This window comes from Copadichromis virginalis, linkage group LG14 (genome assembly GCF_057382275.1).
Source record: "Copadichromis virginalis isolate Kocher_CV1m ecotype Utaka linkage group LG14, C_Virginalis_male_GT1.1, whole genome shotgun sequence".
In the NCBI taxonomy this organism is placed as follows: domain Eukaryota; kingdom Metazoa; phylum Chordata; class Actinopteri; order Cichliformes; family Cichlidae; genus Copadichromis; species Copadichromis virginalis.
In genome coordinates, this window is record NC_140631.1 from 31,305,216 (window position 1) to 31,332,119 (window position 26,904).

General features: G+C 40.4%; 3 protein-coding genes across 5 annotated transcripts in view; all 3 read right to left on the minus strand.

Annotated features, from left to right (window-relative positions):
- Positions 1-6,436, minus strand: part of rpa1 (replication protein A1) — a 33,760-nt gene extending 27,324 nt beyond the window's left edge. Inside the window, exons 1-7 of one of the 2 annotated variants that reach the window (XM_085430420.1) lie at positions 6,150-6,436; positions 5,767-5,814; positions 2,993-3,071; positions 2,601-2,709; positions 2,364-2,452; positions 2,141-2,215; positions 246-360 (exon numbers count right to left, since the gene is read on the minus strand). In XM_085430420.1, the coding sequence (XP_085286546.1) occupies positions 246-360; positions 2,141-2,215; positions 2,364-2,452; positions 2,601-2,709; positions 2,993-3,071; positions 5,767-5,814; positions 6,150-6,179 (545 nt within the window). In that variant the 5' untranslated portion in view covers positions 6,180-6,436. Of the gene's footprint in view, positions 1-245; positions 364-2,140; positions 2,216-2,363; positions 2,453-2,600; positions 2,710-2,992; positions 3,072-5,766; positions 5,815-6,149 lie in introns of both variants that reach the window. The other variant, XM_085430419.1, reaches the window with a different exon arrangement.
- A 689-nt stretch (positions 6,437-7,125) lies between these two features.
- serpinf2b (serpin peptidase inhibitor, clade F (alpha-2 antiplasmin, pigment epithelium derived factor), member 2b) lies at positions 7,126-10,791 on the minus strand. Of its 2 annotated transcripts, XM_085430425.1 has the most exons (10): positions 10,501-10,790; positions 10,080-10,177; positions 9,805-9,873; positions 9,646-9,705; positions 9,219-9,519; positions 8,892-9,035; positions 8,590-8,778; positions 8,291-8,433; positions 7,985-8,189; positions 7,126-7,832 (listed from the first exon to the last, which is right to left on the minus strand). In XM_085430425.1, exons 3-10 carry the CDS (start codon positions 9,856-9,858, stop codon positions 7,480-7,482), a joined length of 1,449 nt encoding a protein of 482 aa, XP_085286551.1. In that variant the 5' UTR covers positions 9,859-9,873; positions 10,080-10,177; positions 10,501-10,790; the 3' UTR covers positions 7,126-7,479. The 2 variants fall into 2 exon arrangements, with proteins under 2 accessions (XP_085286551.1, XP_085286552.1); XM_085430426.1 differs by lacking the exon at positions 10,080-10,177 and having other exon boundaries at positions 10,501-10,791.
- Positions 10,792-11,222: 431 nt separating this feature from the next.
- On the minus strand, positions 11,223-26,134 carry wdr81 (WD repeat domain 81). Its single transcript, XM_085430421.1, has 12 exons — positions 25,860-26,134; positions 24,791-25,294; positions 20,835-24,340; positions 20,645-20,752; positions 20,240-20,439; positions 19,889-20,070; positions 19,395-19,560; positions 18,795-18,960; positions 17,855-18,664; positions 17,627-17,772; positions 17,305-17,487; positions 11,223-13,015 (listed from the first exon to the last, which is right to left on the minus strand). Exons 2-12 carry the CDS (start codon positions 25,150-25,152, stop codon positions 12,689-12,691), a joined length of 6,156 nt encoding a protein of 2,051 aa, XP_085286547.1. The 5' UTR covers positions 25,153-25,294; positions 25,860-26,134; the 3' UTR covers positions 11,223-12,688.
- Positions 26,135-26,904: the final 770 nt, after the last annotated feature.

Consider the following 26,904-nt stretch of genomic DNA (forward strand, 5'->3'; position numbering starts at 1 on the left):
TTTTAGTGCCAGCTGTTCCCTGGTTTTCTGCTATTTCTTGACAAACAGCATCTCCCAAGTATTAATTTTGCATTTCCTAACTGCACTGACAAACAGCTGGCTTAATGATGGCCTCCTTTCCTCACATGAATACTTCTTTGGTTGACATTCAGTTTTTTGCCATATGTACACAATGCCTTTTTGCTGACCCAGAAATATCAAATATATAGCATTTAGAGATTAACGTGACTGGCAACAATACTTACTTGGACTGGTAGGGGTTGAGGCTTGCAATGGGCACAACTTTGGAGCTTCCCCCTGGAGTATTTGGCATAACAGATGGAGCTTTCTTCCCAAAGTCTCTGTTTAAACCTCTGTTCACTGCTGAGGGAATGAGGAGAAAAATAAATGATCAATGAAGAGCAGTGATGAAGAGTCATGAGAGAGGCACATTATTCAGAGACAAATTACAAAAAGAAACCATCCAGTTTCTTTGGATTGCAATTGCTTGATCACTGTAATTACCTCGTATCATGAGAAAGAAGTCCATCCCACCAAAACCCAACAAAAACAACCCATTGATTTAAAAGTACATTTACCATCACTGACTCTTGAAACTAGCAAGCAGGAACAACTCAAAGAGGAAACAAAAATCCTGTCAAGCCAAGTTGTTGGCGATGTGTGATCCAGCATTTTGGTGAGAAGGATGATTCACATTTCACAGAATCAGGGCAGAGTGTGAAATGCTATAACAAACTGGAGCTGCTCTTCCCCCGGAGAGCGGTGCTGCCTGACTTTGAGATTTTCCGTTTGAACAAGCGCTGCACATTTGATTTGTGTGCGTCTCACGCGGAGGATTAGAGTTCAAAGTGTCCACTTAAGTCCTCCCGCGTTGCCAACCACTGCACTTCTGGTAATTAAGCCCCCAGATCAAGCAGCACACACAGAGAAATGAACAATGACTGCGCTGATGAGGAGGGTGGTTGCCACAACCTCAATTCCCACACGGCAGATTAGAGGGATGAATACCTGCTATGACACACTGGAAGACAGCAAAACCCTTATGATAGCTGGACTGCACACCTCACCTGGTCCAAGTTGTCCGCTATGCTGTGATATACTGCTCATCTCTGACATGATCAAGTGACAGTGTTTCAAAAGCAAATTCAATACTTCATTCATCTCTTTCACACTCTCCTGCGAGCCTGTGTTGCTGCGTGTTTGTTCAGTAGCGCTTTCAGTCAAAGGAAGATAAACATGGTGATTGACACACGCAGGCACAATCAGCTCTCCATCTAGACAAGCTCAAGTAGCTGTTGAATTTCATGATGCTACACAGTAACATGAAACAAGACAGTTGGAAGATGTGTGTCAATAATAGGACATTTGAGGCAGCTAAAAAGAAAAATATTTCACAATGGGGTTGTCAAAATTACTCAAGTCCCATAAATCTGTGGGTCACCCAGAATACCACAAAGCAACAGAAAAATGCTACCACCTGGTGGTCCTTTATGTACTACATGCTCACAGTGTGTTTTTCTGTTCCCATATACAACCTCCAGAGCTGAAAATTGAAGTAAACATGGAAAAAGTTGAAGTTCCTCCAGGTGCCACTTGAGGCTGGTCACAAAACTGAGTCAAGTTTAAATGCCCAATTTTGCAGCATTAAAAAAAGAAAAGAAAAAAATCCTATGCAGCACTCTACCTCCTGAGCTACGCCCTAGCCCTCGTACAAAAAAAGATTTTGATCACAAGGAAAGTTTCCCCATTTACAACAACTCTGAATGGGATTTTTTTTTTTTTTTTTTACATAACTCAACCACCTGGACAGTTGTATTAGGGGTAACACCACACTGATTGGCAGGTGTACCAACACAGGCGTTTTTTTTAGTCCCTTCCTTGACACTAATGAGCCAGTGTGTGTCTGCGAGTTGCACTTAGTTTATGAATGCCGCGTGCTCACTAAACTAGTATTAGCTGATACATTAAAAATCTCACCCTTTCATCCACATAAAGGTAACTTCTGACAGTGTTAAACCTTCAAAATGTAGAATCCAAAGCCAATGGGTGATGTCACAATGACCCCCCCCACACACACACAAATCTTAAGATTTCATTAATTTGAATTCATTTTCAAGATTAAAATAAACCTTTCACTCACCTTCATTTCTGTTCTGTGGCTGCAGCGGGGGTCGGTTTTCAGGGACAGGAGCTGACTGTGGGCCTTTACTTTGCCCTGTAAGAAAGACCTGACATTAGTGTTACCCTGCAGTAACAGTATGACCCATTATGTGTGACTAATGCATCTCTAAATTAGTCCCACTTCATAAGCGTATTCACTGAGCACTGCTGTAATATTAATGAAGTATATTTCAAAGACTTACCCTCAGTGTAAGGAGTAGGGTCTCCTATTCTACCGGCAACATCTTTTGCCGGCTTAATGACATCAATTTCCAAAATGATTACTACTCGTCTGTAATGAGACATGTCCATTAACAACAGAAAACAGCCCTCTGCTCCGTATTTATTCATATTTAAGTGTTTTTAAGGCCTGCTTGCTTCCATTAAGTCGAGAACGTTAAAAAAAAAAAAAGAAAGAAATGTGCAGAAAATGTGTATACCGTCCATCCTTCAGTATATTGGTCACGTGTCTCTTCAGATTACAGATGCAGTTTGGGGCCAGTATGTTTTCCTCAGCCATATGGTTCAGCTGGGTGGAGAGCATGAATGCTGCAGATGGTTTAAGAGAGGAAAGTCAGACAAGAGTGACCCAGGTTCCCCCTACTTAAGAGCCTCTTGAGAGCAATAGCTTCGTCTTTAACCCCATGCAAGTAGTCAATTTAGTAGAACATCTTTTAAAAAAGCCAGTTAAAATGGAATTTCATGTAAGAGATTTGTCAGAGAAAACTCGTGACTCTCAATAATTTAGAACAGATGGTTAGAATGGGTACATGAACATGTTTAAAACTTCAATGCAAAATACATCAGTGAATAAACTTAATAAAAACCTCACATGACAGAGTGTGCCTTCCATCACTCATCATCACCCGAAAGCGAGAAGGACCATTTCCTCCATCAAGCTTGCGAATATTCTGAAAAACAATATATGATTAAAACTGTTCAATAAATAAAATTTAAAAAAAGACAAAAAAAAAACAAAACACATTTTTTGACCAATATTGTGTCCCTTATGTAAACTTACACATTCTGTGATTGCATTATTTAAAGTATAGAGGATATTTAGTTATTGCCTATGGGCCTGTACTCCTTATTCCCAGCTGCTTTCACAGTGAGATGGATTCAGTAAGGATGGTTTTCCTGTAGTCTTTCCTCTTAAGTAAAGTCACTGCTCAGAGAGAGGTTTTAACTAAGAAACTAGCCTTTTGAAGTCTTATAGTGATTTGTCAGACATGCCCCTTAAGAGGGGTCAGTCCCTAAAAAAATTTAACCAAATCTTTTACCATTTTTAAACATGTTTGAGCCCTCATAACATAACCGCAGGAAAGTATGTGTTCAGGGGGAACTGTCAAGGGCCATCAAAACAAGTAATAAGATATGAACTGAAATACCTCAGTTTGATATTTAGATTTTTATAAATTCAGTAAAAAGGACTGCCACAAGTTGAACGTGGAATGAATCGACAAACTCCCAACAGAGCATCCAACCGTGTGACTTGATTATTTACTTTTTCAGTAAATAATCGGAAAACAGACAGAAAATCCAGTGTCCCATTGTTTGTTTGTGCTCCTGTCACAGGCAATAACAGTCGAACCGACAGCAGTTTTTAATAGAGCTTTTCAGCCCTGTACATATATTTAGCTACTAAGTTAAGAGGGCTCAAAACTGACGCAAAATCTCGACCCCACACACTACACATACTTTCAGGGACAGAAACCAGCTTTAACCCTTAGATGCACATGTGGGGTCAAAAATGACCCCAGGGGTTGTTTTTCTTCAAAATCTTTAAAATGCAAAGTTGTAATATATTCATATTCCAGGTATTCCTCATAAAACATGTTTGTAACATGAGGCCATTTGCATTTTTATTTATTTTTTCATTAATTTTAGAAAAATGCAGTTTTTGTATCACTACCCCACTCTTCCACAAGCGGGGTCAAAAATGACCCCAAGCAGTTCCTGTGGAATCTTCTGTGAAACTTTCATTCTTAGCAACTCTGACTGACCCACTTACACTTCTGATGGATCAAGAATTAATTTTTACACAGTAACATACGTGATTAATAGTAAGGGCTGCGCATAAGTGGTCCGCAGGTGCGCATTCGCTGTCAAAATAAAAGTATTCCCGGAAATTCAGAGAATAGGCGCTTGTTTTGTTGTGGAAAAACACCAAAGTAATTGCCTACGGAGCTTGCTTTTTCGACATCTTTAAGAGTTCTGAACAAATGTCTGTCCTCCTCCAGAACATCTTATGTTCGCAAACGCGCATTCCAACTTCTTATCTGGTTCTGCAAATGCGCACCTGCGGACCATTTATGTGCAGCGCTGTTTATAGTTTCCTGTGCATTTCAAACATTGTCCTTTCTGATGTTTTTTTTTTTAAAATATTTAAAGTAGCATGGCTGCTATGAGGCCAGCTAGGATCCCTGTGGACCTACAAATGATCCAGGACAGATGGGATGAAGAGCCCATCAGAGGCACTGACTCAGAATCTGACATCTCAGATGTAGAGGACCCAGACTACTGTCCCCCCCACTTAACAAGGCCAGTCAGATACAGGAGCCCTCTGATGAGTCCTCTGAAGAGCAAATGGATATTGAGTCTAACAGAATGAGCCCCTCTTACTGCTCTAGCCACAATATTCTGAATTAGTCGGCCAGGGCTTGCAGTTGGGTTTAGTACTGTCTCCCCAATAGATGCGTGGAAGATGTTCATGTCTGATAATATAATAGAAGAGGTGCTGTCATACACAAACATGGAGGCACGAAGAGTAGCCACAGACAGGGGAAAAGAGTGGAAAAATATAATCAAACATAAGCTCCGGCCTTCATTTGATTGACCATTTTTGCAGGAAGTGAGAAGAACTGGGATGTACCAGTCGGTGTGCTTTTTGGGAGTCCTCTGCATAACCCATTGTACAAGGCCACTATATCAATTCAAAGATTTAAAGATATTTGACGTTTCTTGCACTTTGATGACAAGAGGACCAGAGCCTACCGACTGAAAACAAACCATATGGCAGCTTTCAGCTACATATGGGGCCTGTTCCTGGTCAACTGCAGGCAGAAATTTATTCTCAGTGATTGTGTTACAGTGGCTGAACAACTTGTGCCTTTCAGAGGGAAGGCCCAGCTTCTGCAGTATATGCCGAGCAAGCATACACAAGTGATACAAAAACTGCCATTTCTTAAAATTTATGAAAAAATAAATAAAAATGTAAAGGGCCTCATGTCGCAAACATGTTTTATGAGGAATACCTCAAATATGAAAATATTACAACTCTTCGTTTTAAAGATTTTGAAGAATAACAACCGAGTTTATAGCAAAATGCATTGTTTCTATTTGGGGTCATTTTTGACCCCACTCGTGGAAGAGTGTAGGTACTGGTAAGTTGTGCATCCAAGGGTTAAGTTAAAAACGTGCAGGCCTCCATTAAAAAAAAAAAAAAGTTAGGCGGGGACTACGGATTGATTTTTCATGGAATGACCTAGAACTAATCCAGCTTTGTTTTGCAGAATTCATCCCATCTCATTTAAATATGTGGTTGTGTTGAGTAATATTAAATATACATTTTCAAAAAAATAAATAATTAAATAAGTTGCTACTCACCACCAACTGAAGCACTGCGTCGCTGACACCGGTGCCATTTGAAAGAGCCTATAAATACGTTCAGATAATAAATTCTACATTTAATATAACTATTGTCGAAAACAAAACCACCCTTTCCCTCCTTGACTTTAACACATTTTGCTACAATCACAGTTTTTAGAAGACAAAAACGTAAATAACCGCTAATGTCAAATTAAGCTACCGTCGAACAACGTTCGCAGTTCTGATTACAGCGGATGCAAAAATATGCAAACAAACGTACGATAGCGAACAACTCCACCTAAACAAAGACACCATTAAGTAGACGGCGCCAATTTACATTGAGCTTCTACAGCTTGCAGTATTAAACGGCGTAATATTTATGCTGTAAAAATATACCATACCTCTATTGTTCCCTCCGAGAGTTTCGTCATGGCTGACAAAGGGTGATTTTAGCTACCACAACAAAATAAAAATATCTGAAAGTTTTAACAAGACAGAACCTCAGTACTACTAGCACTGACAGTAAGCAACAAAATTATGACCGTGGCGCCAACAGCTTGTAACAACCCGCCAAGGCGCGTATGCGCTGCCACGACTTCCGTTTCCGTTTACAGATCTGCGTTCAGTTTAGCCTTTCTAAACATCGTGCATCTGCGTGTCTTGGTTATACTGAAAACTGATCAGAGATCAGCTTCGCTAAAGTCACCGCCAACAATGACGTGACGTCAGGCGGGTTTCATGGTGCCTTCCCATTTATAGGAAACTGGGATTCTTCAGACTTTACCGTAACATTTTTTGTAAGATACAAAGAAATCCCTTAAGGAACATAGATTTGATATGTTAATATTTTTATTTGCCAAATAAAAAACAAAAAACAAAAAAACGAACTGTAATGTTAACTGAACATCTGCTTCTTTTCTTTGCATTTAGGAAGATCGTGTCCGTTAAGTCTTTTTCATAACAATCACAAAAAGGAAAATGGTGAGGTAGAAGATACCACTTCATTACCTGAAAAGAAGAGGCAAAGACAATTATCCACAGCAAGCAATTGCTGAGACAATATATGTAAGAATACTCCCTACCACTGTTTGCGTCATTACATTTTCCCAGTTTTAGAAATGCAACAACTTACAACAACCCTTTTCTTTTAAAGATATGTCATTTTGAAAACAGAATGAAGGTTTTCACCACAACTTCACCTACTTCTAAGCTGCATGGTGAAAAACAAGGATCTGGAAAAAGTCAGCGTTTTGGTCTGTAGCCAGGGTCATCCACAGGCCGAAACGCGCTGGTCAAGTAATAAAGTTGTAGTCTTAGTGTTGCTGAAGCTTCGACCTGTTTTCACGATGTGTCACAATGAAACTCATAAGCATGACGTGTGATTCAAATCAGTTCAGTTTATTGAGTCATTACATCAAACCATCCAATACACATACTGATTCATACTGACACTAACCAATTTACTTTGTGTTGAGATCAAAATGTATGTGCCATCAAATTGAAATAGGCTCAGTATAAGCAACAATGACCATACTTTTTTTGTTTAATTATTATTTTTGACAAGGACATCTCATCTAATAGCAACTATATTATTTTAAAGGAATACTCAAGTTTTGGGCTCCCCATTTTGTTCACAGAATCAGTTTTCACAAATATTTTGATTGAGTTAACTAATAGTCTTTCCTGTACTGGTCTGAGTTTCTCTGGAAGAGCTGTAAAGGGTTTTAGTCCTTACTTAGGTGGGCCTCCAAATTGGGCCCCATCATTCTTGTCAATGGGAAATCCCACTTTATCCTTGCTTCCAAATTCCCCTTTCTGTAGGACAGGAGCTCCGGGATTGGGGTTGTTGATTACACCCATAAAAATCGGTATTTTAGTTACATCATGCATAAGTGCAAAGAAGAAGGGTTGGCTGAGATGGAAAACTGGATTGGATGCCCTTGAAATAACCACAGTAGTAGCTGCAGCTGCCTCTGCACCATCCTCATTTATCTCCATGCTGGACTTATGCATTACACTGGACACCAGCAGAGGGCCATCTGAAATCTCAGCCAAGTTGGGAGAAGAAAATATCTCACCAAGGCCTAACAAAGAGCACAGAGTATAAGGTCAGTTCATGGGTTAAATGTCGCTACCTTTATCTCACACAAAGTCCAGTAGTTTCATCAAGCAATAATGTAATGTATAAGTCATGAATTATAAATGTAACACTAAGTTCACAGAAAACAGGTCTTACCCAATTTGATAAAGACATCTTTTAACTCTTGTCCATACTCTAGTTTGAATTTGGGGACTTTTACTTGAACTGCCCTCTCTTTGGGCAGTCGATTATAAAGGTTAGAGACATCGATCTTTGCAGCAAGTGAAGAGATATTTGTCTGCAAAGACATAGGCACGACCACCAACAAACTCATAGACTTCAGGAATGGGAAGCTTGCTACCTGCACAAAGAAAAAGAATGGCGCTTTAGTAAAATGGAGGGTATCCAAGGAATTTAATTTTCTCTTCAAACATTTGAGGTTTGAAAATATTTTTGTTTTACCTGAGCCTCCAGTTCATGATCAATGAAGAAACTCAAGGGATGTTTGGCATCTTCCATTACCTCTACATCAACCATGTGCTGTTCATCGAGATAGAACACACCTCTGGAGGTAAAGCGGGGGTCAAATCGAGCTTTCCACTCTCCTGTGGGAGCAAAGGAGGGAGGATCTCGGTTTGAGATAGCAGCAAAATGTAAAACACTTCGGAACAGTCGATTTCATTCGGGATTAGAGAGGAAACAGTATCTTATAAAATGGGCAGAATTTTACAAATACAGTGGCATTTAAAAATCTCACTCACCTTTGAAATGGACGGCATTAATGAGCACGAGAAGCAGATTGGGAGGTAAAGCAGAAAGGAAGTCATCTATCTTTCCTTGAGTTGCGTTCTCTACCCATGTGTTTATTTGCTCCAGATTCTCCAAGATTGCTGGTTCCGAGCGATAAAAGCGATGAGACTCATTGACAAATACTTCCTTTGGCTTAAACCCTAAAAACATAAACATCCCGACTTTATTTCTCCTAAATACTCTCAGATCATCTTTAAGGTGTAACGAGAAAAATTGTTTTAAAATTTAAAGACACAATCTTCTCAGTCATAACCTTCACGCAGAAAGATACGTGTGGCAATGTGTAGATCACTGTTTTTTAGCTGCATCAAGATACTATGCAGAGACTGGTGGTAGCAGGGGAGAGTGTTTTCATGAAGATGATGCATCAGCAGTTCCCTCGTCTCATTTACAGCACCTGTAAAAAGAGAAAAAAAAGAGGGGTACAATTACTGGATGAGAAATATGGTGTTCTCTAGACAACAATAAACTAGGGTAAGTTGCTGACACAATTCATCAGATGTGGTAACACCATATAAAAATAACAACTTGCTTAGATAAAATATGATGCAGTAAAAGCACATTAACAAGACATGCATACCTAAAGCCAGCTGGGAAAGGCCTAGAGATATGCTTAAAGGAGATATGATAATATTTGGCTGCTCTGGCGTCATCTCCAGGTTCTGCAGCAGCTGCACACCCATTTTCTGAATGGCAGCAGCAACAATTTCCTTGGAATGTGGGCTTCTGCCAAGAGACAGACAACCCCCATCATCTTCTTCTGTCGACGAGGCTCCAGTGGGCCCACTACTTGTTGTAGGTGGTTGATAGGATGTTGTAATTATAGAGGCTTCTGTAGTACCAGCAGATTCTGGCTGTGCTGTACTGCTGTGTCCTGTTTCCTATAGACACACATCAGAATTCCAAAGCTTATTATTTTCCAAGTTGTTAATTTAGGAGTCCAGAACCATGACCACGGAAAAACAAAAAGAAAGAAAAAAAAACAGCAAAAGCGTTTTGACTCTAACCTCCTCTGGTTTTGTAAGAGGCACCAGCGAGACTGGTTGATTTTCTTCCACCTCAGCATTCTGTCGAGCACAAAGATAATATAGATTAACAATCGGCACAGGACGTAATCATCCAGTATAATCTTAACAGTGATTTTTTGAGATCTTTAAGAGGTTTACAGTGGCTCCTTGGCTACAGAGATAGATCAACAGGAGTGTCAGGCAGAGGTCCATTTCCTCACAATGCAACTGTGAAAGAGAAAATTAGGTTAACGGCAAAATTCTATATCCTGCTTAGATTTTATGGATCGACACAATTACCTTTCATGCTCACTGCAATTTAGCATGCTATGCGATAAAAATGAGTATGCCTCTGAAAGCACCATATTCATTCTTCCAGCTAATAGTTACAAGCTATTGAAAAAAGAAAGACATTAAGACACAACATTCCTCACCTTTATTTAGAATTACTTTGATGGATTGTCTGAAAGAATTGAGCACTTTCACTCTACTTAGTTGCGCTCACTTTCAAAGGAAATCCCCAGAAATGTGCCTAAAACACATGTGGATTTCAACCATAAATTGTGTACTTTCAAGTATTATTCAAGTTGCCAAAGCACATTATAATAGAGCAGATTAATCTCTAAATAATTATTTGCTTTACAAATATTTTGAAAACCATTTGTACTGTGGAATTTAAACATGGTATGGAAATCTAAGTCAAATGTCAAAAAGGCATTAACTCGGATTGCAACATTACCTCCCTTGCAGACCTTATACATGAAAAATGTTAAAACAGTGATATTTTGTGTAACCATTTAAGTCTTTAAAGTATTCAAATGTGCAGGAGTGTTTAAATATGTGAGTATGTCTTACCTTATATTTAAATTAGAAAAAAAACTTGCTGGCTTGTCCAAAAAAAGAGCAACTAAGTGCGGCGCATGTCAGGATTCCTGGGAGTAAGAGATTGGCATTTGCTCAGCAAACAGTTAAATATCAACTTAGATTGATTGGGGCCTCATTTAAGCCACTATTTGTTTGTAAATGTAGCTCTGGAAACTCTTGCAGGGTTAAATGTTGAAGCTAAACACGAGCAGCTATTTAGCACGTCAGTGGGGAGGTGATAATTTCATGACGCATTTAAATCCAAAGGAAACACGGCAACTTATTGCAAAGGTCTGATTAATCCATCTTTGTGTCAGTAAACAAATACAAGTGGCTTATTTCAAAGTAATACATTTGATGTCAGAGAACACACCCCCACATTTCCCAGAAGCCCTGGATTTAATCCATAATTAACTTAAGATCTCAGGCAGCAAAACCAGAGGCTTCGGTTAACAAATCACTGTTTTGTGTTGTGACCAATAATACCCTTTAGATTCTCAAAGAAATATATATATAAAAAAAGAAACTCATTTGTTGGACTTGGTCACATTTTACCACTAAGCAAAAACGATATCTTTCAGATCACATGACTGCAGTCTGCAAACACAAAGAGGACTTTGTACAATCTGAGCTTTAGTGATTCAGCCAAGATCGAAGGACATGCTAGCAGTCAATGTATGTGAATCACAGAACAACTGGTACACACACAGAAAAACATTGGAGTAATTTTTATTAATCCAGTTAATAAATACGTTTTTCACTGACTTCTTGTAAAATGTTCGGAGACAGAATATCGATTGTAACCAATTATCAATGTGCAACTACAAACTTTAAAACAAAGTTGGTCTTTTTAATGGTTGCGCTTTCACTCTGGATTTTCTAAAAAACAAAATTAAAACAAAAACAAAAAATTCAAAACATGTAGTACACTTAACAATTTTGAACTTTAGGCAAATAATTAGAAAAGTAGGCAAAGAGCAGAGCTTTCATAGTTAAATGCTACTAAACTTTGTAAACTTGAGATTGGGCTAATTTTAAGGAGCAAAATTTCAACTGTATGTTAATTTGCATCACACCATGACTACATTATACAACACATTTATTGATCTGTAGCTTCTGTTGCCATCTCAGCAGTTTAAGCAGTTAAACATAATGGTTAAAATACAAAAGCAGTTTATCTTGGCATTGACTGTTCTGATGCTAGCTTTTAAAGTCAAAAATTAGAAGAAGCTGATTACAGAAGTCTCTGCAATAGTTGGCAAACCCACTTAAAGCAGCATCTGCCGGGTTCCGCTTCCAGTGTATTGTTGCTACAGGTTTTTGTGAAGTGTTAAATCAAGAATACCTAAACATTGTTTAGAAAATCCCAAAGCAACTTCAAGTAATTTATTAGTGGATAAAAAAAAACATTCAATCTTTAAAATCTGAGTGAGACTCTAAATGTTACAATTCAGGCCATACTTGTGCAGTAGAATAAAGGCTGTGCATCAGTCACTAACTTTTTAATGTGACAACTTAAGTGTCTCCTCTCTGAGAAGATACACCAAGACTGTCATCACAACAGCGAGTGTACTTTTATTGTTCGTGATGTATACACAAACACTGAAATATCTAATGAAAAATGGAGCAACACTAACACAAACAAAGGATGTGATCTACAAATACTGCATAGTTTAATCAGTGCATTTGGATACATATTTGTTCTATCATGAGGGAAATAAAAGGTGAGGTCAATGTATTTTTGGTTTTGTTATGCATCTATTTGGAAAAGTGTAAACACTACATAAGACCTTCCTGAGCTTGTCTTCCAATTCATTCCTTTGAACAGAATAAGGAACCTAGTCAAAAGAATAAGTGACCTTGTCTATATGAGAATCTCCTCGTATATACATTTATAGGTTTAAAAGAACAAAATAATAAAGGAATTCAATATCAATGTACATGATGCATGTCAATAGCCTCAATGGCAATATGCAGTAGACATGAAGCTTATACAATGCCTCTACTTGTGCTGCCTCATTCAACAAACAGTTTAAAGGATATGACAACCTGCCCTTATCAGTATAATTGACCAAAAGCACAGAAGGGACAGAGGAGCTCAGACACTTGGCATCTGGCATGAATAAGACACTTTGAAGGTCAATGCAGAGAGTGTTTAGTATAGCTTGTAACTATTGATTTAAGCCAATAACCTAATGGCACCGTTCTCAGAGCCCAGCAGCAGAAGCCTCTTGGTGGGCAGGACCGCAAGGCTGGTCAGAGTACCGCGGAAGTTCTCCGTGCTCAGTTTTGTGCTACTAACGGGGCTCAGGGAGATATCAGCCATAGAGTACACTCCGATCTTATTAGCCACTGTTCCCGTTACAATCTCTGAACCGTAAAGGTCAAAGGCGTGGATGGGGTCGGATGGTGACTTGTACAGGCGAAGAGGCTTGTGTTCCAGATCTTTCCACACAGTCAGTGTGTAGTCAGTGGAGGAGCTGATAACAATATTTGCTTCTGCAGCCTGAAAAATAAAACAAGAAACAAGAATCAGTGATTGTGGATGTCGTGTCCCAGTAAATTAAAACAAAACAAAAATTAGGAAAAAAGACTAAAATGTCAAATACAGCAAAATCATTATAGACCTTGCAAATACTCTAAAATTTAAGGAATACAACAAAAGATGAGCTGAATAAACACAGAAACACAGACTCTTAGTAAATAAAATTAAATGGCAAAGGGGTTTTATTTGAAAATATCTTTAAAACAGAAACATTTCGCACATATTCAGACAGACAAAAAAAAAAAAATTTAAAAAAAAAATCAGCCTTTAGCCTTGTTTATATTAAGTTTCTAAATAATCATTTACTATCAGTAACTACCATTGAAAAACAAACAAAAAAACAAAATAAATAACAACCACTGAATAACATGTTCTGTATCCATAGATTCCTAACCTTCAGTTAGAAGCAAGGAAAATTAATATTTAAAGTACATTTGGAATAGGCTGCTGCAGGTAAGAAAAAAAAAGAAAAAGAAAAAAAGGGGGGGAGGTCCGAGTGATGTGTGCGCGCCAATGAGAAATCTCCCTGGTCTTTCTAATACCTAACCTGTGTCCATATTTGCCCAAACTTGTGAGTTTAAAACTGGGGCCCTTATCTCTGACCTAATTTGGGGTTAAATAAAGTTTGCACTATGTTAACAACATATTTGCTAGGTACAACTTTCACCATCTCTGTGCCCCTTAGTATCTCTGAATCACTACCTATGGGGAATACCAAAAAATAAAAGACACTTGACTGACTGTTTTAATATTTATTTACCTGACCACTGAACAACACAGCTACACTTCCTGGCTTGAGTAAATTAGTTTAGGAATCCAACAGCAAAAAAGTCTGACCCCTTTTTTGGACAATCCTGGTGTCAGGCAATATCTGTAAATCTTAAATAAACGCTGGTAAATTATCACTACTTTATTACTACACTTATCAAACTAGAGGTTAGATGCACATACATAATAAAATGCATTTTTCAGTAATCAGAGGAGGAAAATGCGATGATGCTGCTATTATACCAAGTACATCAAAAACAGTTCAAGTAGGTAACAGAACAAAATTTTCCATTTTGTGTCTGATGTAATGTGGGTCACTCAGAGCGATGGAGTCTATGCAACTGACGAGCGATTAGCTGTGCACTGCGTGGGCTGTGTGGTCATCCAGAAGTTTCCACTGTTTACCAGAAAGCCCGATAGTGATTTTGTACAGCCCAGATTCAGCTGGTTGAAGTGTACAATGAAATGGTTACATTATACCAATAAATAACTGCAGGGGTCTTGGATTTTATATAATCCAATCATCTGACCCCATACTAACTGCTCCTGGTGACAAAATAAAAAGCTTGACCAAAGCAGAGACCAATATATCTAACAACCTCATGATTCCCATGCATCCAGCCCAAGTCTTCTGTAAACAACTTGACTGGTACTTGGTGTAACAAAGGCTACGTTCACACTGCAGGTCTTAATGCTCAAGTCCGATTTTTTGATCAAATCAGATTTTTTTTTGTCTGGTTGTTCACATTACAAATAAAATGTGACAGCAAACACGCTCTAGTGTGAACGGTTCACGCCCCTCAAGGCGGCCCGCATGCGCAAAAGACATCACAGCCAGGTGACAGCTGGGTTTGTCGCCCAAACTAATCATAAAACCGGCAGGTGACTTGACCACGTCCGCTTTGTTTGTTTACATCTTCAGCTTCTTTAAACTTGGCTCTGAGGCTCTTCACTTTCCTCTGACACTGTAGCCACGTTCGCCTGTGCCCTCGTTCAACCATTTCTTTGGCAATGCACTCGAACACAGCCTGGTCACGATACGACCCTTCAAGTTTAGCTTGAATGGAATTGTCACCCCATATGCTAATCAAGTCCAAAACCTCAGTTTCTGTCCACTGACTCCCTCTGTCTCTAGTTTCGGCCGCCATGCTTTATCGTTTGTCTTCTCCGGCGCTGATAATTGGCGTCCGTCTTGTGTCAGTGACGTGAAAGATGGATTTAATGCGACATGACCATTCAAACAGCAGTCGCTTTCTAAAACATCAGATATGTATCTGATTCAGATCCACATACGAAAATGACCCAGGTCTGAATTGAAAATATCGGATTTGTGCTGTTCACACTGTCACACCATGATCGGATATTAGGGGTGCAATGATACACAAAATTCACGGTTCGGTTCGATACTTTGGTGTCACGGTTCGATATTTTTTCGATACAAAAAAAAAAAAAAAAAAAAAAAAAAAAAAAAAAAAAAAATGTTCATGCCTTTTTAATTTGTCATTTATTAAAATTATAAATATATATTTTAACTCAAAAGTACAGTTTTTAAATTTAATGTTGCTGAAACAACAAAGTAATAAAAATAAATATATCTGATTGAGGAATCACTCATCTTTGGAAAAGAGTTTATTACAGAGAAATGGCTCTTTCCAAAATAAAAGCTATACTATACGCTTCTTCTGGGCTATATTCTCAGCAGCATATTAAACATATCAGGTCCCCATAAGGAGAATCATGTGCTAACGGCTGTCTAAATGACTCTGCTTCCACTTGTCTTTGCACTAGGATGATGTCAGCGTAAATGTGCAGTCATATTTGTTGTGTTCCCACTAGTGCTGTCAGCGTTAATCTGAAATGACGTTGACGCCACAACATGGCAAATCTCCGTTAACGAGCTACCGCGGAACGCTGGACGGCCAAAACCTTAATGAGCTAACTGCGCTAACGCACTAGTTCCCACCAATGTAATTGAGCATTGCGTGGCACATCCGACATACTGTTTTACTTTTGTCCATGACGCGCTTACCTTCAGGGTCATACGTCACATGAAAACCAAAATAGTTCCAAACGTCAGATCTGAATGAGGGTGGGGGAGGTTCAATTTGCCATGTTGCAAGGAGAGCTTAACTTCTGTCTCGCTAGCTTGCCCTGCGCTCAGTGAATCTGCGTTCGACTACTCCGCCTAGGCTGCACTGTCGAGCGCAGATCCACTGAGAGCTCAACACAGACAGCATCGTCAGAAGGAAAGTTGATAAAATAAATTAAAAGTTTTGTATTGTTCGATACATATGGGTACCGAACCGAAAGTACTGTATCGAACGGTTCAATATTGATACGAATATCGTTGCACCCCTATCGGATATGGGTCGCATAGGGTCAAAAAAGTCAGATTTGATGCGCTTTCGCCTACAGTGTGAACGTAGCCAAAGATTGAGGTTCATGAATCAAAGTATCATATACATTGAGAAAGTATTATTCTAAGCTGAATAAACCTTTACCTTCTTTTTATCTACATTTGATCTATATTAAAATAACAGCATCACACAGTTACTGCAGATTTGTTGACTGCACATCCACGATGTCAAACTCCTGCTCCACCACATTCCAGACGTGCTCGATTGGATTGAGATCTGGTGAATGTGGAGGCCATTTGACTACAATGAACTCATTGTCATGTTCAAGAAACTAGTTTGCACTTTGACACAGTGCATCATCCTGCTGGAAACAGCCATTAGAAGAAAAGAAAATTTTCCTTTACCCCATTATACCACCACATTCAGCCTGCTTTCATGTTGTTTATGCCAAATTCTCACCCTACCATCCCAATGTTGCAGCAAAGAGGAGACATTAGGCAACAGGCAACATTCTTTCAGTTTTCTATTGTCCAACTTTGGTGAACCCATTTAAAAAGTAGCCTTAGTTTCCTATTTGAAGTTTATTGGTGTGGTAAGTAGCCATCTGCTTAAAGGTTTGATACTTTGTGCATTCAGAGATGCTCTTCTACATTCCTTGGCTGTAACAAGTGTTTGAGTTATTGTTGCCCTTCTGTCAGCTGAAAGCAGTCTAATCATTCTCCTCAACAAGGCAGTTTAACCAAGTTAACTGATAATTTCTCTTTTTCAGACTATTCTCTGTAAACACTAGAGATGGTTGTGTGGGAAACATCCCAGGAGATCAGCAGGTTCTGAAATAATCAAACCAGCCCATCTGGTACCAAAAACTATCCTAAGTTCAAAATCACTTAAATCACAATTCTTTTCCATTCTGATGCCAAGTTTGAACTTCAGTAGTACTAAGTAGTAGTCTGAAGACATAAATAGGTGTACTTGACAAATTGGCCAGCGCACGTATAGAACAACAGTCAAAATCTGACTACATACTCCCCTGACAACTCAAGCTGTCACCCAGACATACCACCTTACCCATTTGACTGAAAGGTGACTGAAACTGCATACACCACATACAAACTGTAAATATACCTTCATTTGGAGTATGTCTCCTTCATGAGCTGGCCAGCCTTTCAGTACAAGCCCTGTGCGTGCATCTAGCAGAACAATGAAGCCAGATGAAAAACCTGCCGCCACTGTGCGTCCTGAAGGGTTTACAGCCAGATAACGGATGAGCCCAGCACTCACATTGTTGCATGCCAGACGAAATTCATGCTGAGTACATGGGGAAAGATTGCTATAATTATTATAGTAGAGAAGCACAAAAGAGCTATTGCTTTCAAAACACAGTAATGAAAAATAATTGGTGGGTGATGTATAAACTAGGCCTTAACAGATAGATTGAAATTGTTACCTGCAAGCCAGGCTTGCGAGGATCAATGAAGCGGAGAACAGAATCTGCGCTGCCGTACACAACACTGCTGTGTGGAGCAGGCATGGTGGTGACAGCTGTAATGGGATTCTTCCCATCCACGGTTTCATGCAAGCGGATCTGTTTGCCTAAGGAGATAAAAACTTATATTTAAGCTAAATGAAACAGTTGAACTTGTGTGCAGTAATGCACTGCAGTTCATCTCCCTACCTGTATACTGGTCCCACAGGTGCACGGTACCATCACAGCTGACTACCTCCTGTGAAGCCTCCAGCTGTCCAACATAGAACACCGACTTTCGATGGTCGTTGTACGTCAGCCTGGGCTCCACATCCTGCGTACCATCACCGTGGTTATACAGCGGCCAAAGCTTCACAGTCTTGTCTTTACTACCAGAAAGAAAGTAATCCTCTCCTGCAAGAGGTGCCAAACACTTTGTGGTGCCCGAGTGACCCAGAAAGCTCTGTAATCTGATCTGATGGAAGTGAAAATGTGGATCTTGTTGATTAAGACCAATTTCATACTGCCAGTAGGCCAGCCAGTTGCCCTGCAGGGAGCGGCTACTTCGGGGGAGCTCCTGTTTCAAGACGCTGTCCTCTGGCGTGGGGCTTGTCACCCAGGAGGAGGAGAAAGAAGCTGCACCAGTGGATGGTGTTGTGAAGGTGGAGGCTGTTGTAATGATAGGTGTGGTATGACCAGAGCGTCCCCAAGGGTGAGTCAAGCCAACGTTTGAGCAGCCACCATAGTCAGTGTCTCTGGATACTTGAATTCGGTTTCCTACGAGGTGGCTCCCAAATGTGCCTGACTCAGGAAGCAAGTCTCCTTGCAGGGTGGAACTAGTTGAGAGGGATGAAAACGTGCTACAATCCACACGTCTGCCAAAACCAGAGGGTGGAAGTGGATCCACCCTGGATGCTATGGTGGTTGTTTCTTGACTCTGACTTACACTCTGATGGTAAGACTGGGCCAACTCCCAGACCAGCTCATGATTAGGAACTAGTTTCCGGATTGCTGTATCACCTAGAGCAATGACAAAAGAATGCTGTTTTATATCTCTTTATTATTAAAAAAACAAAACAAATATTACTTTTAGCACAGATAATTTCCATTAGATAAAGTATTACATTACAAAACATAAGACATCTCCTACCGATGAGGCAGTAGAAGGGGATGTAAGAGGCATGAGCCATTTGAGGGTTAAATACAGTCTGCAGCTCTTCCAAGACCCCCAGCTCATATGTCACATTTGACTCTTCAGTGGTACAGACATCTACCACAGTGACTTCTCCCACAACCCTGCGAGGGGCGTTGTTGAGCTACAGGATAAAGACAGACTATACTGACATATTTGACATAACTGTCATTTTAAATTGTATTCCTTTTTTGCAACTCCAAGAAATAAGTGTAACTAAAATACACCTTTATTAAAAAAAAAAAAAAAAAAAAAAAGTTATTATAGGTTTCTATTTTTTTGTTTGTTTTACTGTTTTGTCACTTCGTGTCAAATATTTCTCATGAAGCTATTTGTGACAAATTTCTAGTTGAAAGCCTTTTAGAAAAACAAACAAACATGCAACATAACACTCGCGAGTCATTATGTATTAGTTGTTGGGTTATCCATCTTTGTGAGGACCAAACTGAGACCCTGACCCTCTGTGTCAGAGTTATGATTTAGTTTTTGGTGGTCAGCATTTAGCTGTGACGGCTAAGGTTGGAGATTTTGAAAAAGCACGCGTGTGTGTATGCATACCTGGGGCTGCAGAGAATGCAGTAGCGAGAAAACAGCAAAGAATCGACGCAAAGTGTCAGCCATATGCTGCTGCACCATTTCCCTCCCAATGCGTAGACAGATGAGAGCCATCAGGCTGAGTGTCTTGAGACAGACAGCAGTGCGTGTCTGAACTCCACTGGGAAACCTACAGAGTACAGCAGAATGGGAAGAACAAAACAAAGGATAAACAGATCTAATGTAACAGAGTTTTTTTTTTTTTTTTTTTTAAATAATCATCATCTTTCTGAAACAAAATTTAAAGCTTTTTCACTTCAAAACATAACAACAACTCAACAAGTTAAAGAAAAAAAAAAAAAAAAAAAAGCTAAATCATCCAACAGTTTGCTGTTTAAAAAGGTTTTACTGAATTCTGGAACCCCTTCAGTGTCTATTATACACAGTTCATATATACAACTTTATATATAAGTACATTATATATAATGTACTTGTATATAATTTAGTTTGTAAATTACCCCATACGAGGTGTAGTAAGCAGGTCCAACAATGGCAGAAGAATATCCTGATTGATCTTCATAAGCATGTCCATTAAAGTGGTATCAGAGAGAAATACAATGATCTTCTGTGTAAGTGCAACAGCTCCAAGCAGACTTGCTTCCTTGCGTGTGTTAAGACGCTGAGAAGAGGGTGGAGAGACCTGGAAAACATGAACATTTATTAAATGAATAGCATATTTTCATTTATATTTTTACATCTTAAAATACATTTGCTTTCCCATGACAAAGAAAACTAGCCTCAAAATGCTAATAGATGGCTTCATGTGTAATTGTCAGAAAAAAAAAAAAAGTCTATTGTTCCCTTCTTACTAGATATCCAATATAAGGCAGGTACTGGTAAGTCAGTACAGGCTCTCCATAAAGCTGAGCTATATAGATGAGGCAGTCCAGCACAGGCCCTGCAGTGTGGTCACCCACAACCGGTTTCTTCTCATATACACTGCCCATTCCCACACTCTCTAGGCTGCTCCCGTCAGATGTCGGGGTCACAAACTGGTGATTTTGAGGTCCTAAAGGCAAAAAAAGAAAGGAAAGAAGGAAGGAAGGAAGGAAGGGAGGAAAAAAAAAAAAAAAAAAAAAAAGAGGAAAGAAAAGGGAAAATTAAAACAAAACACCATAAGATATAACAAGAGTTAAGAAATGCAAAACTCCAGAGCATCATTTTATTAATTACCAATTAGACAATTAAGCTTTACCTGTCATACATTTACATACCAATGTAACAATTTGTGAGCAATCGCAGCAAATTTCTGGCTACATATCGAGATGTCACTGTTGGTCCAAGTTTCGCTGACAGCCATCTAACTGTTTTGCAGACTGTATCTGTTTTTAGAAACATGATCAAAATGTTAGATACTGCCACTTTATGTAAAAACATTTGAATGAACCACCGTCACTAACTCACCAAGAAGAATTTTGTGCTCTTTTCCCTCAGATTCTTCTGACGGATCATGGTCATCCTCTTCGTCTTGTCCTTCCACAATCTCTTTCTCTGTCTCTTCCAGTGTCATCCCATTCACAAACTCACCCTCTAAAATGGCAACTGTGGCACCTGAAGCTTCTGTGCAACCAGAAAGAGTAAGCTCAAGGTTGAAGACTTCTGGGTCATTTGTCCCCTCTTTATCCTCACCAGCATCTGGCCCCTCATCTTCCTCCAGCTCTCCTCCCTCCTCTCCTTCACTAGTGTGTTTCAGGTCCTGGCTGCTGTCAGCTGATTTCAGGCTGGTTCGATCCCGCATTGAGTCCTCACCCAGAGAGAGTTCACTTGCGCTACTTTTGTCACTTAGTTTCCCCACACTGAGAGACTCTTGGTCTTGTTCCCTGGCTGCAGAGTTCTGACTCTGCTGTTTCCCAGTAAGCACCCCTGCTCCGCTGTTGACATAAAACCCATTCTGAAAGTCTTCTGGCTCTGAAAGAAACACTTGGTCACTAAGACTGATGCTGCCGCTAGCCCCCATATTACCGCCAACAGACCCAGACGTTGGCCGAACCTCACCACACTGAAACTCCTCTTCTTCCTCCTCTCCCATATTACACATGCCATTTCTCAACCCTTTAAAAGGTTCTGTTCCAGAGCCTGAGTTGCAGCTTTCAAAGCCAGTGATGACCTGGAGCACATGGGGAAGTAGGCTGGATAGAAAGGCCTGCAGGCCCAGTCTCACAATCAGCTGCAGAACGAAACAGTCAGTGTAAAGATAGAAACGGCCTCGGAGGCAGTGAGGGCTTTCATAAACATTAATCAGCGGTTTCAGTAAGTATTTGTTTGCATTTCTGGGACCCAGTACTGTAGAGATGGGCTCAAAAAGGTACCAAGATGCATAGACAGCAGTGGACTCCTCAAGCATGAGGGCTAGAATAAAGGGCAAGAGGATCTCAAGACCCTCTGCTGTGATGTTACTCCGCAGCAGTGCTTCAAGCTGCTGCCACAAGTGAAAGACAACATCTCTTCCTTGAAGGCTACTAATATTTTCCATCTTAGCATGGTAGGAAAAAATAAAATGATGAAGTGCTGCAAAATAAGAAGGGAAAGGAAAGGGAGTGATGACAGAGTTCAGTAACTGAGAGGGGCTTGGAGGAGGCAGACCATTGAAGATGGGGTCATATTTGAAGAGGAGAGGACTTGGGTAATCTGATATATCTTTGTTTGCCTCTCCAGAATGTTTCTCTATTAGCAAAAGTGTCTCAAGAGCATGGTGCAAACACAGTGGTACATCACGGAGGCTGGCAGAGCATAGCTTTATAACAGCTTGGAAACGCTGTTTGAGTGCAGTATCTGGTTTCAGTCCCCTTAGTTTAGTGGCGTAAAATATCTCAGCGATGAGAACACCAAGAGCCTGCATATCTCTTTGGTAGAGATGCATAAGAGAGGGGAGGGATTCGCTCATTAGGTCAGATCGTACACTAGAACCTGAAGAATGCCATACATCAGCGTGCAGACTTTTTACCAGAAAATTGTTCAACTTCTCCAGCTCTTCTAAAGGCTGAAATGGGTTAAAGCCTTCAGGGAGAATGATCTTCATTTCCTCTGTACTGGAGGCAGTCACACTTCCTTCCCCATGCTTTTTGTTCATCGTCCCACCTCGTTGCAGCATGGCACTTCGGAAACCAGGACCAACACCACTTGAGAGGTCACCAGGGAATGAACCTGGAGACTGAGATACAGTAAGTGCTGTGTGCTCTCCTCCTGTCTTTCCACCTGATGCACTAATACCTGGCATTGGCACAGAGCAAGATGCAGAAGTGGATGAGCCAGTGGATGCTAAAGAGTCCAGAGCTTCTGTACCTTGTTCAAGCTCTTCATCTTTGTCCACTGTGGTCCAGCCACTGGACTCACATCCTGTAGATTCTGGCACCATTCCATCCAAAGTGTCGGCCAGAGTCTCATTTGGAGTGATGGGTAGAGAAGGCACAGTAAGAGCAGCAAGGCCAAGAGGAGGAGGTTCTGCTGGGGCATACTGAGAAGGAGATAAGCGAGGTGGGTGTGGCTGGTCAAACAGCTGAACTACACCATAGGTAGTTAGATGAGTGTGGTTGTCCACGAGATGCAGGCACACATTCTTGGCCTTGATAGCTTCTTTACCTGACAGCTTATAGCCAAATGTGAGATCAATCCAGTGATGCAAATGCTGGGACACCTCTCTGCTCTCCAGAAGCCGCCGATGGACCTCAACGAACTCTTCAGAAGACTTGCACCACGAAGGCACATCCAGGTCTGGCATGTCAGGGTGAATTGAGTGGAAAATGGAAGGGTCTGTGTAGAACTCTGGAATGCACTCATCAGGGGTCCAGCTCTGCATGCGTTCCATACTTGCTGGGTATTCATTGGGCTCCCACTGGGATCGAACATGGCTGCACAAAACTGACTTGGGAGTCTGCCTGGCTTTGTAGACATAGTATGTAATGTCTGACAGAACATCGGATATGTGATGAGGTACATGGAGGTGGTCAGACTGTCCTGCACCAGCACCACCTCCACTGAGGTCTCCACCGACACCTCCTCCACCAACCCCACTGCCTCCTGCAGCTGCCAAAGCCTCTTTGGTCATCTCGTATGTAAAATCCAGTTGCTTATCCCCTTTATTGAGCCTGAACTTTGACCTCCTGAGATCCCGAAATTTTCCCTCTGGCACAGTGAAATCCACCACCCAAGGCAGAACTGGGTGATAATTTGGGTCTCCTTCTCGCCGCCCCGCTAATCTGTTTAGTTCCATCAAGTAGCGGAAGTTACTGACCCGTCCATGGACCCAGTCCAGAACCAAAGTCCTTAATTCATCAAAGCAGTTTTTGCAAAGTCTTTTGTTCTCTTGGCTCACACACAGAATTTCCCTTGGCAGGACACTTTTTGGCTCTTTTCTGCGACTAACATTACTTTCTGCATCCCCTTCTGTTCCCAGTTCCTCATAATGAGCTAGGTTGAGCTTTAGGCGGCTGCACAACTGATCATCTACTGTTATGTCCTGAAGAGACAGCTCTCCACAAGATAGGCCTGCTGCATGACATGCCTGCATAGCTATTAGAACCTGGTAGAGAATGAACAACACTTTGGCATTGCTGTTAGCAAGCTTGGCTGGGCTGAAGGAGACAATATCACGAAGTGAATACTGCGTGTAAGGGAGAATCACATAGAGCATTTCTGCTGTCTCCAAAAGACATTCTGCAGGCAGAATGTTAGGACACAGACTGTCTGACTGGGATTTGGAAAAACAAGAAGAGCTAGATGGCAAGCAGACTTCTTTCTCCTTGTCTCTGGCAGGAGAAAGCAATGGAGATACTTTTTCAGTTGAGATAAATGTGGAATTAAAGAGCTTCTGTAATGCATGGCGTACTGCATCTACAGCTGCAACATGCATCTGTTCACTGGCTCCTGAATATGGCCGCACAAGTTTGTTATGAGCTTCACGCCATAGATTCCTGGAAGAAAAAAAGAAGGGCAATGAAGACTGTTAGGCATTAAACTTGCTCTTAGATCATAATGCCTAATGTTGTTAGGACTGCATGATTAAGAAATGCCTCTAAGTAATGAGTAACCATGTCCTAACTAAAGCAAGTAATTATACCTAACACAGCTCATTTAATATGAAAGCATTACACACTAACATATTAGCTGTGGACCTAAACATATTTTCATTACTGACTAATCTAACAATTTTTAGTAAACTATTTATTGAATAAAAGCCCTCACAAATACTCTCTCACACAGTCTTTCAGTCCTCAACAATTAATTAACTTGATCAGCTCTACCCAATATTGCAGAAAATGTTTTCTTAGACAAATAATCTTAGCTTAATCGGGATCTAGAACTACAATAAGGTGGTAGGCAAAGACATATTTTGCATTAGAATTTAAAATTATGTTGAGTACCTGATATTATGCTGTGATACACTCTGCATTGTTTTGACGTAAGAATCCTGTGACAGAAATTCCATTTGTTGGTGGCATGGCTCTTTGGCCAGTCTGTAGCTCAGCTTACTTTTCCTCAAACCCTGAATGCACACTCTAGTCCACCCAGGGGGCAGTTTCGCCTGAGAAGACTGAAGGTATGTGCAAATTTCTGCCTCACTGATGCTGTCAAAACGGGCACAGCGCATGACTCGCCCCTCTCTTAGGCCCATCACCCAGCGCACAGGAACAAGGGCTACAAGCTCCTGAGGACGGCGCCCTGGGCCTTGCTGCCGTCTTTCAATCCCCAAGTCTTTTTCAACTGCATGCATCAGCCAATCCATGGTCAATCTGCAACTGGTTGTTCTCACTTAGACAGTTTTCAGCCACTAGAAGTTTTCAGTTTTCAGATATCCATGGTGGAAGATATAAAATCACCAACAGCAAACGTTATCTCCTCATCCACCTGTCCCTTTAAAAAAAGAACTGTAAAGTATAAACAGACAGTTAGATGAGCAACCACTTTAAAAACAATACTGCTTTGATGCTTTCTACTTCTCACATAAAGTTTGAGCTCAGCTCACATAACTCAAGTTCTACCCGACAACAAATCTAATCTGCCCTGTGGGCAGGTTTTGAAGTCACTGCTTTTCATAAATGCTCACAGCTTGCAGGCAGATATGACACCAAAGAAACAACATTTCCCAATTTAAAACGACTCTTTCGGGGATGAAAACTTAACAAATTCACGTAACTGTGTCTACATTATGGCAACCTTTTTAACATAGTAAGTAACTCAACGAACAAAGTTAATAAAAACCGTCGGTAAGGTAAAGAAATGATCATTAGGGAAGTAACGTCGAAAGTTATCGCTAGCTAACAGTTAGCTTAACAAAGGGACTAACCTTACGAGGCATAACTGATGGAAGAAAAACGCAACCATGCAGTTAGTTGCTGAAAATTCTAGCACAAAGCTAAACGAAAGCAACTACCTCGTTAAACAATAACGATAATGCAATTGCAGACCAATTGCCACCAACGTATAGCTCACCTCTCACCACTTGTAGCAGTTGACAGCTAGTTAGCGTTGAGCTAACAACGCACCCCGGTTCCATGCATGATGAGTTTGTCCGACATTAACTTCATAACACTTGAACATCCTGCATGATGACATGTGTTTGCTTCATTTTCTGGCATTTAGAGATGAGTGTCAGCAGCCAGACGACAGTCAGTCAGCCGATTGTGTTTTGCTCTGAGCTATTTGGAGCCATGTTTTAGAAGCGATACCTCACGTGACATAACACCAGGCCCCTCTCATGTGATTGCTACTGATGCTTGCTCCCTGCAGCTGTGACGGCAGCGCTTCCTCTGCACTACACCTATATTTGCTCTTCAGCACTTTATTCTGCCATAAACCGCAGAAGTAATGTTTGTAGTTACCTTTTTAGAGAAGATGTATTGACAGCCTACTTTTGATGTAATACATTAAGGATAATATATTAAAGGTAAAGAATGTCCGAAATTTAGCCAGTCCTCTTGGCACATCGTGGTTCTTTATGCATTGGTTAATAATACTGTTTACTAACAATAAATCCCTCGTATTACAGAAACACTAGCACTACCATTAATGTCTAAATAATATGGATGAAATCTAGCCACAATTTCCAGGTTTTTATTCATTTTTTTCTGACCTTTAAGGACCCAGGAAATCACCTGATCATATTTAAAGTCGCATCACATGATAGGTACTTCCCAATTTCCAAGTTCACAGAGAGAAATACTGTATTTACCTGATTTCTGTGTTGTACGGGTTCTCTCCACAAGGTGGCATGATGTGTGTATTTTTATAGACAAATCCTTCACTTGTGCAGACTTTGCAATCTGCACAAGTGAAATTCTTCCGATCTGCTTGAGTTTATAATATTCCAAGCAAATACCTGCTTTCGGATATTTGCCTGCCACTGTTATTTGCAATGTGCTCCTGTCATTATAACTGATGGCTGGCATTCAATAATGGTCACTTTTTTGTTTGTAGTTACTGTTAGGTATTTTAGTACCATGGGAACATTTACTGGATATTGTTTTATAGTGACATT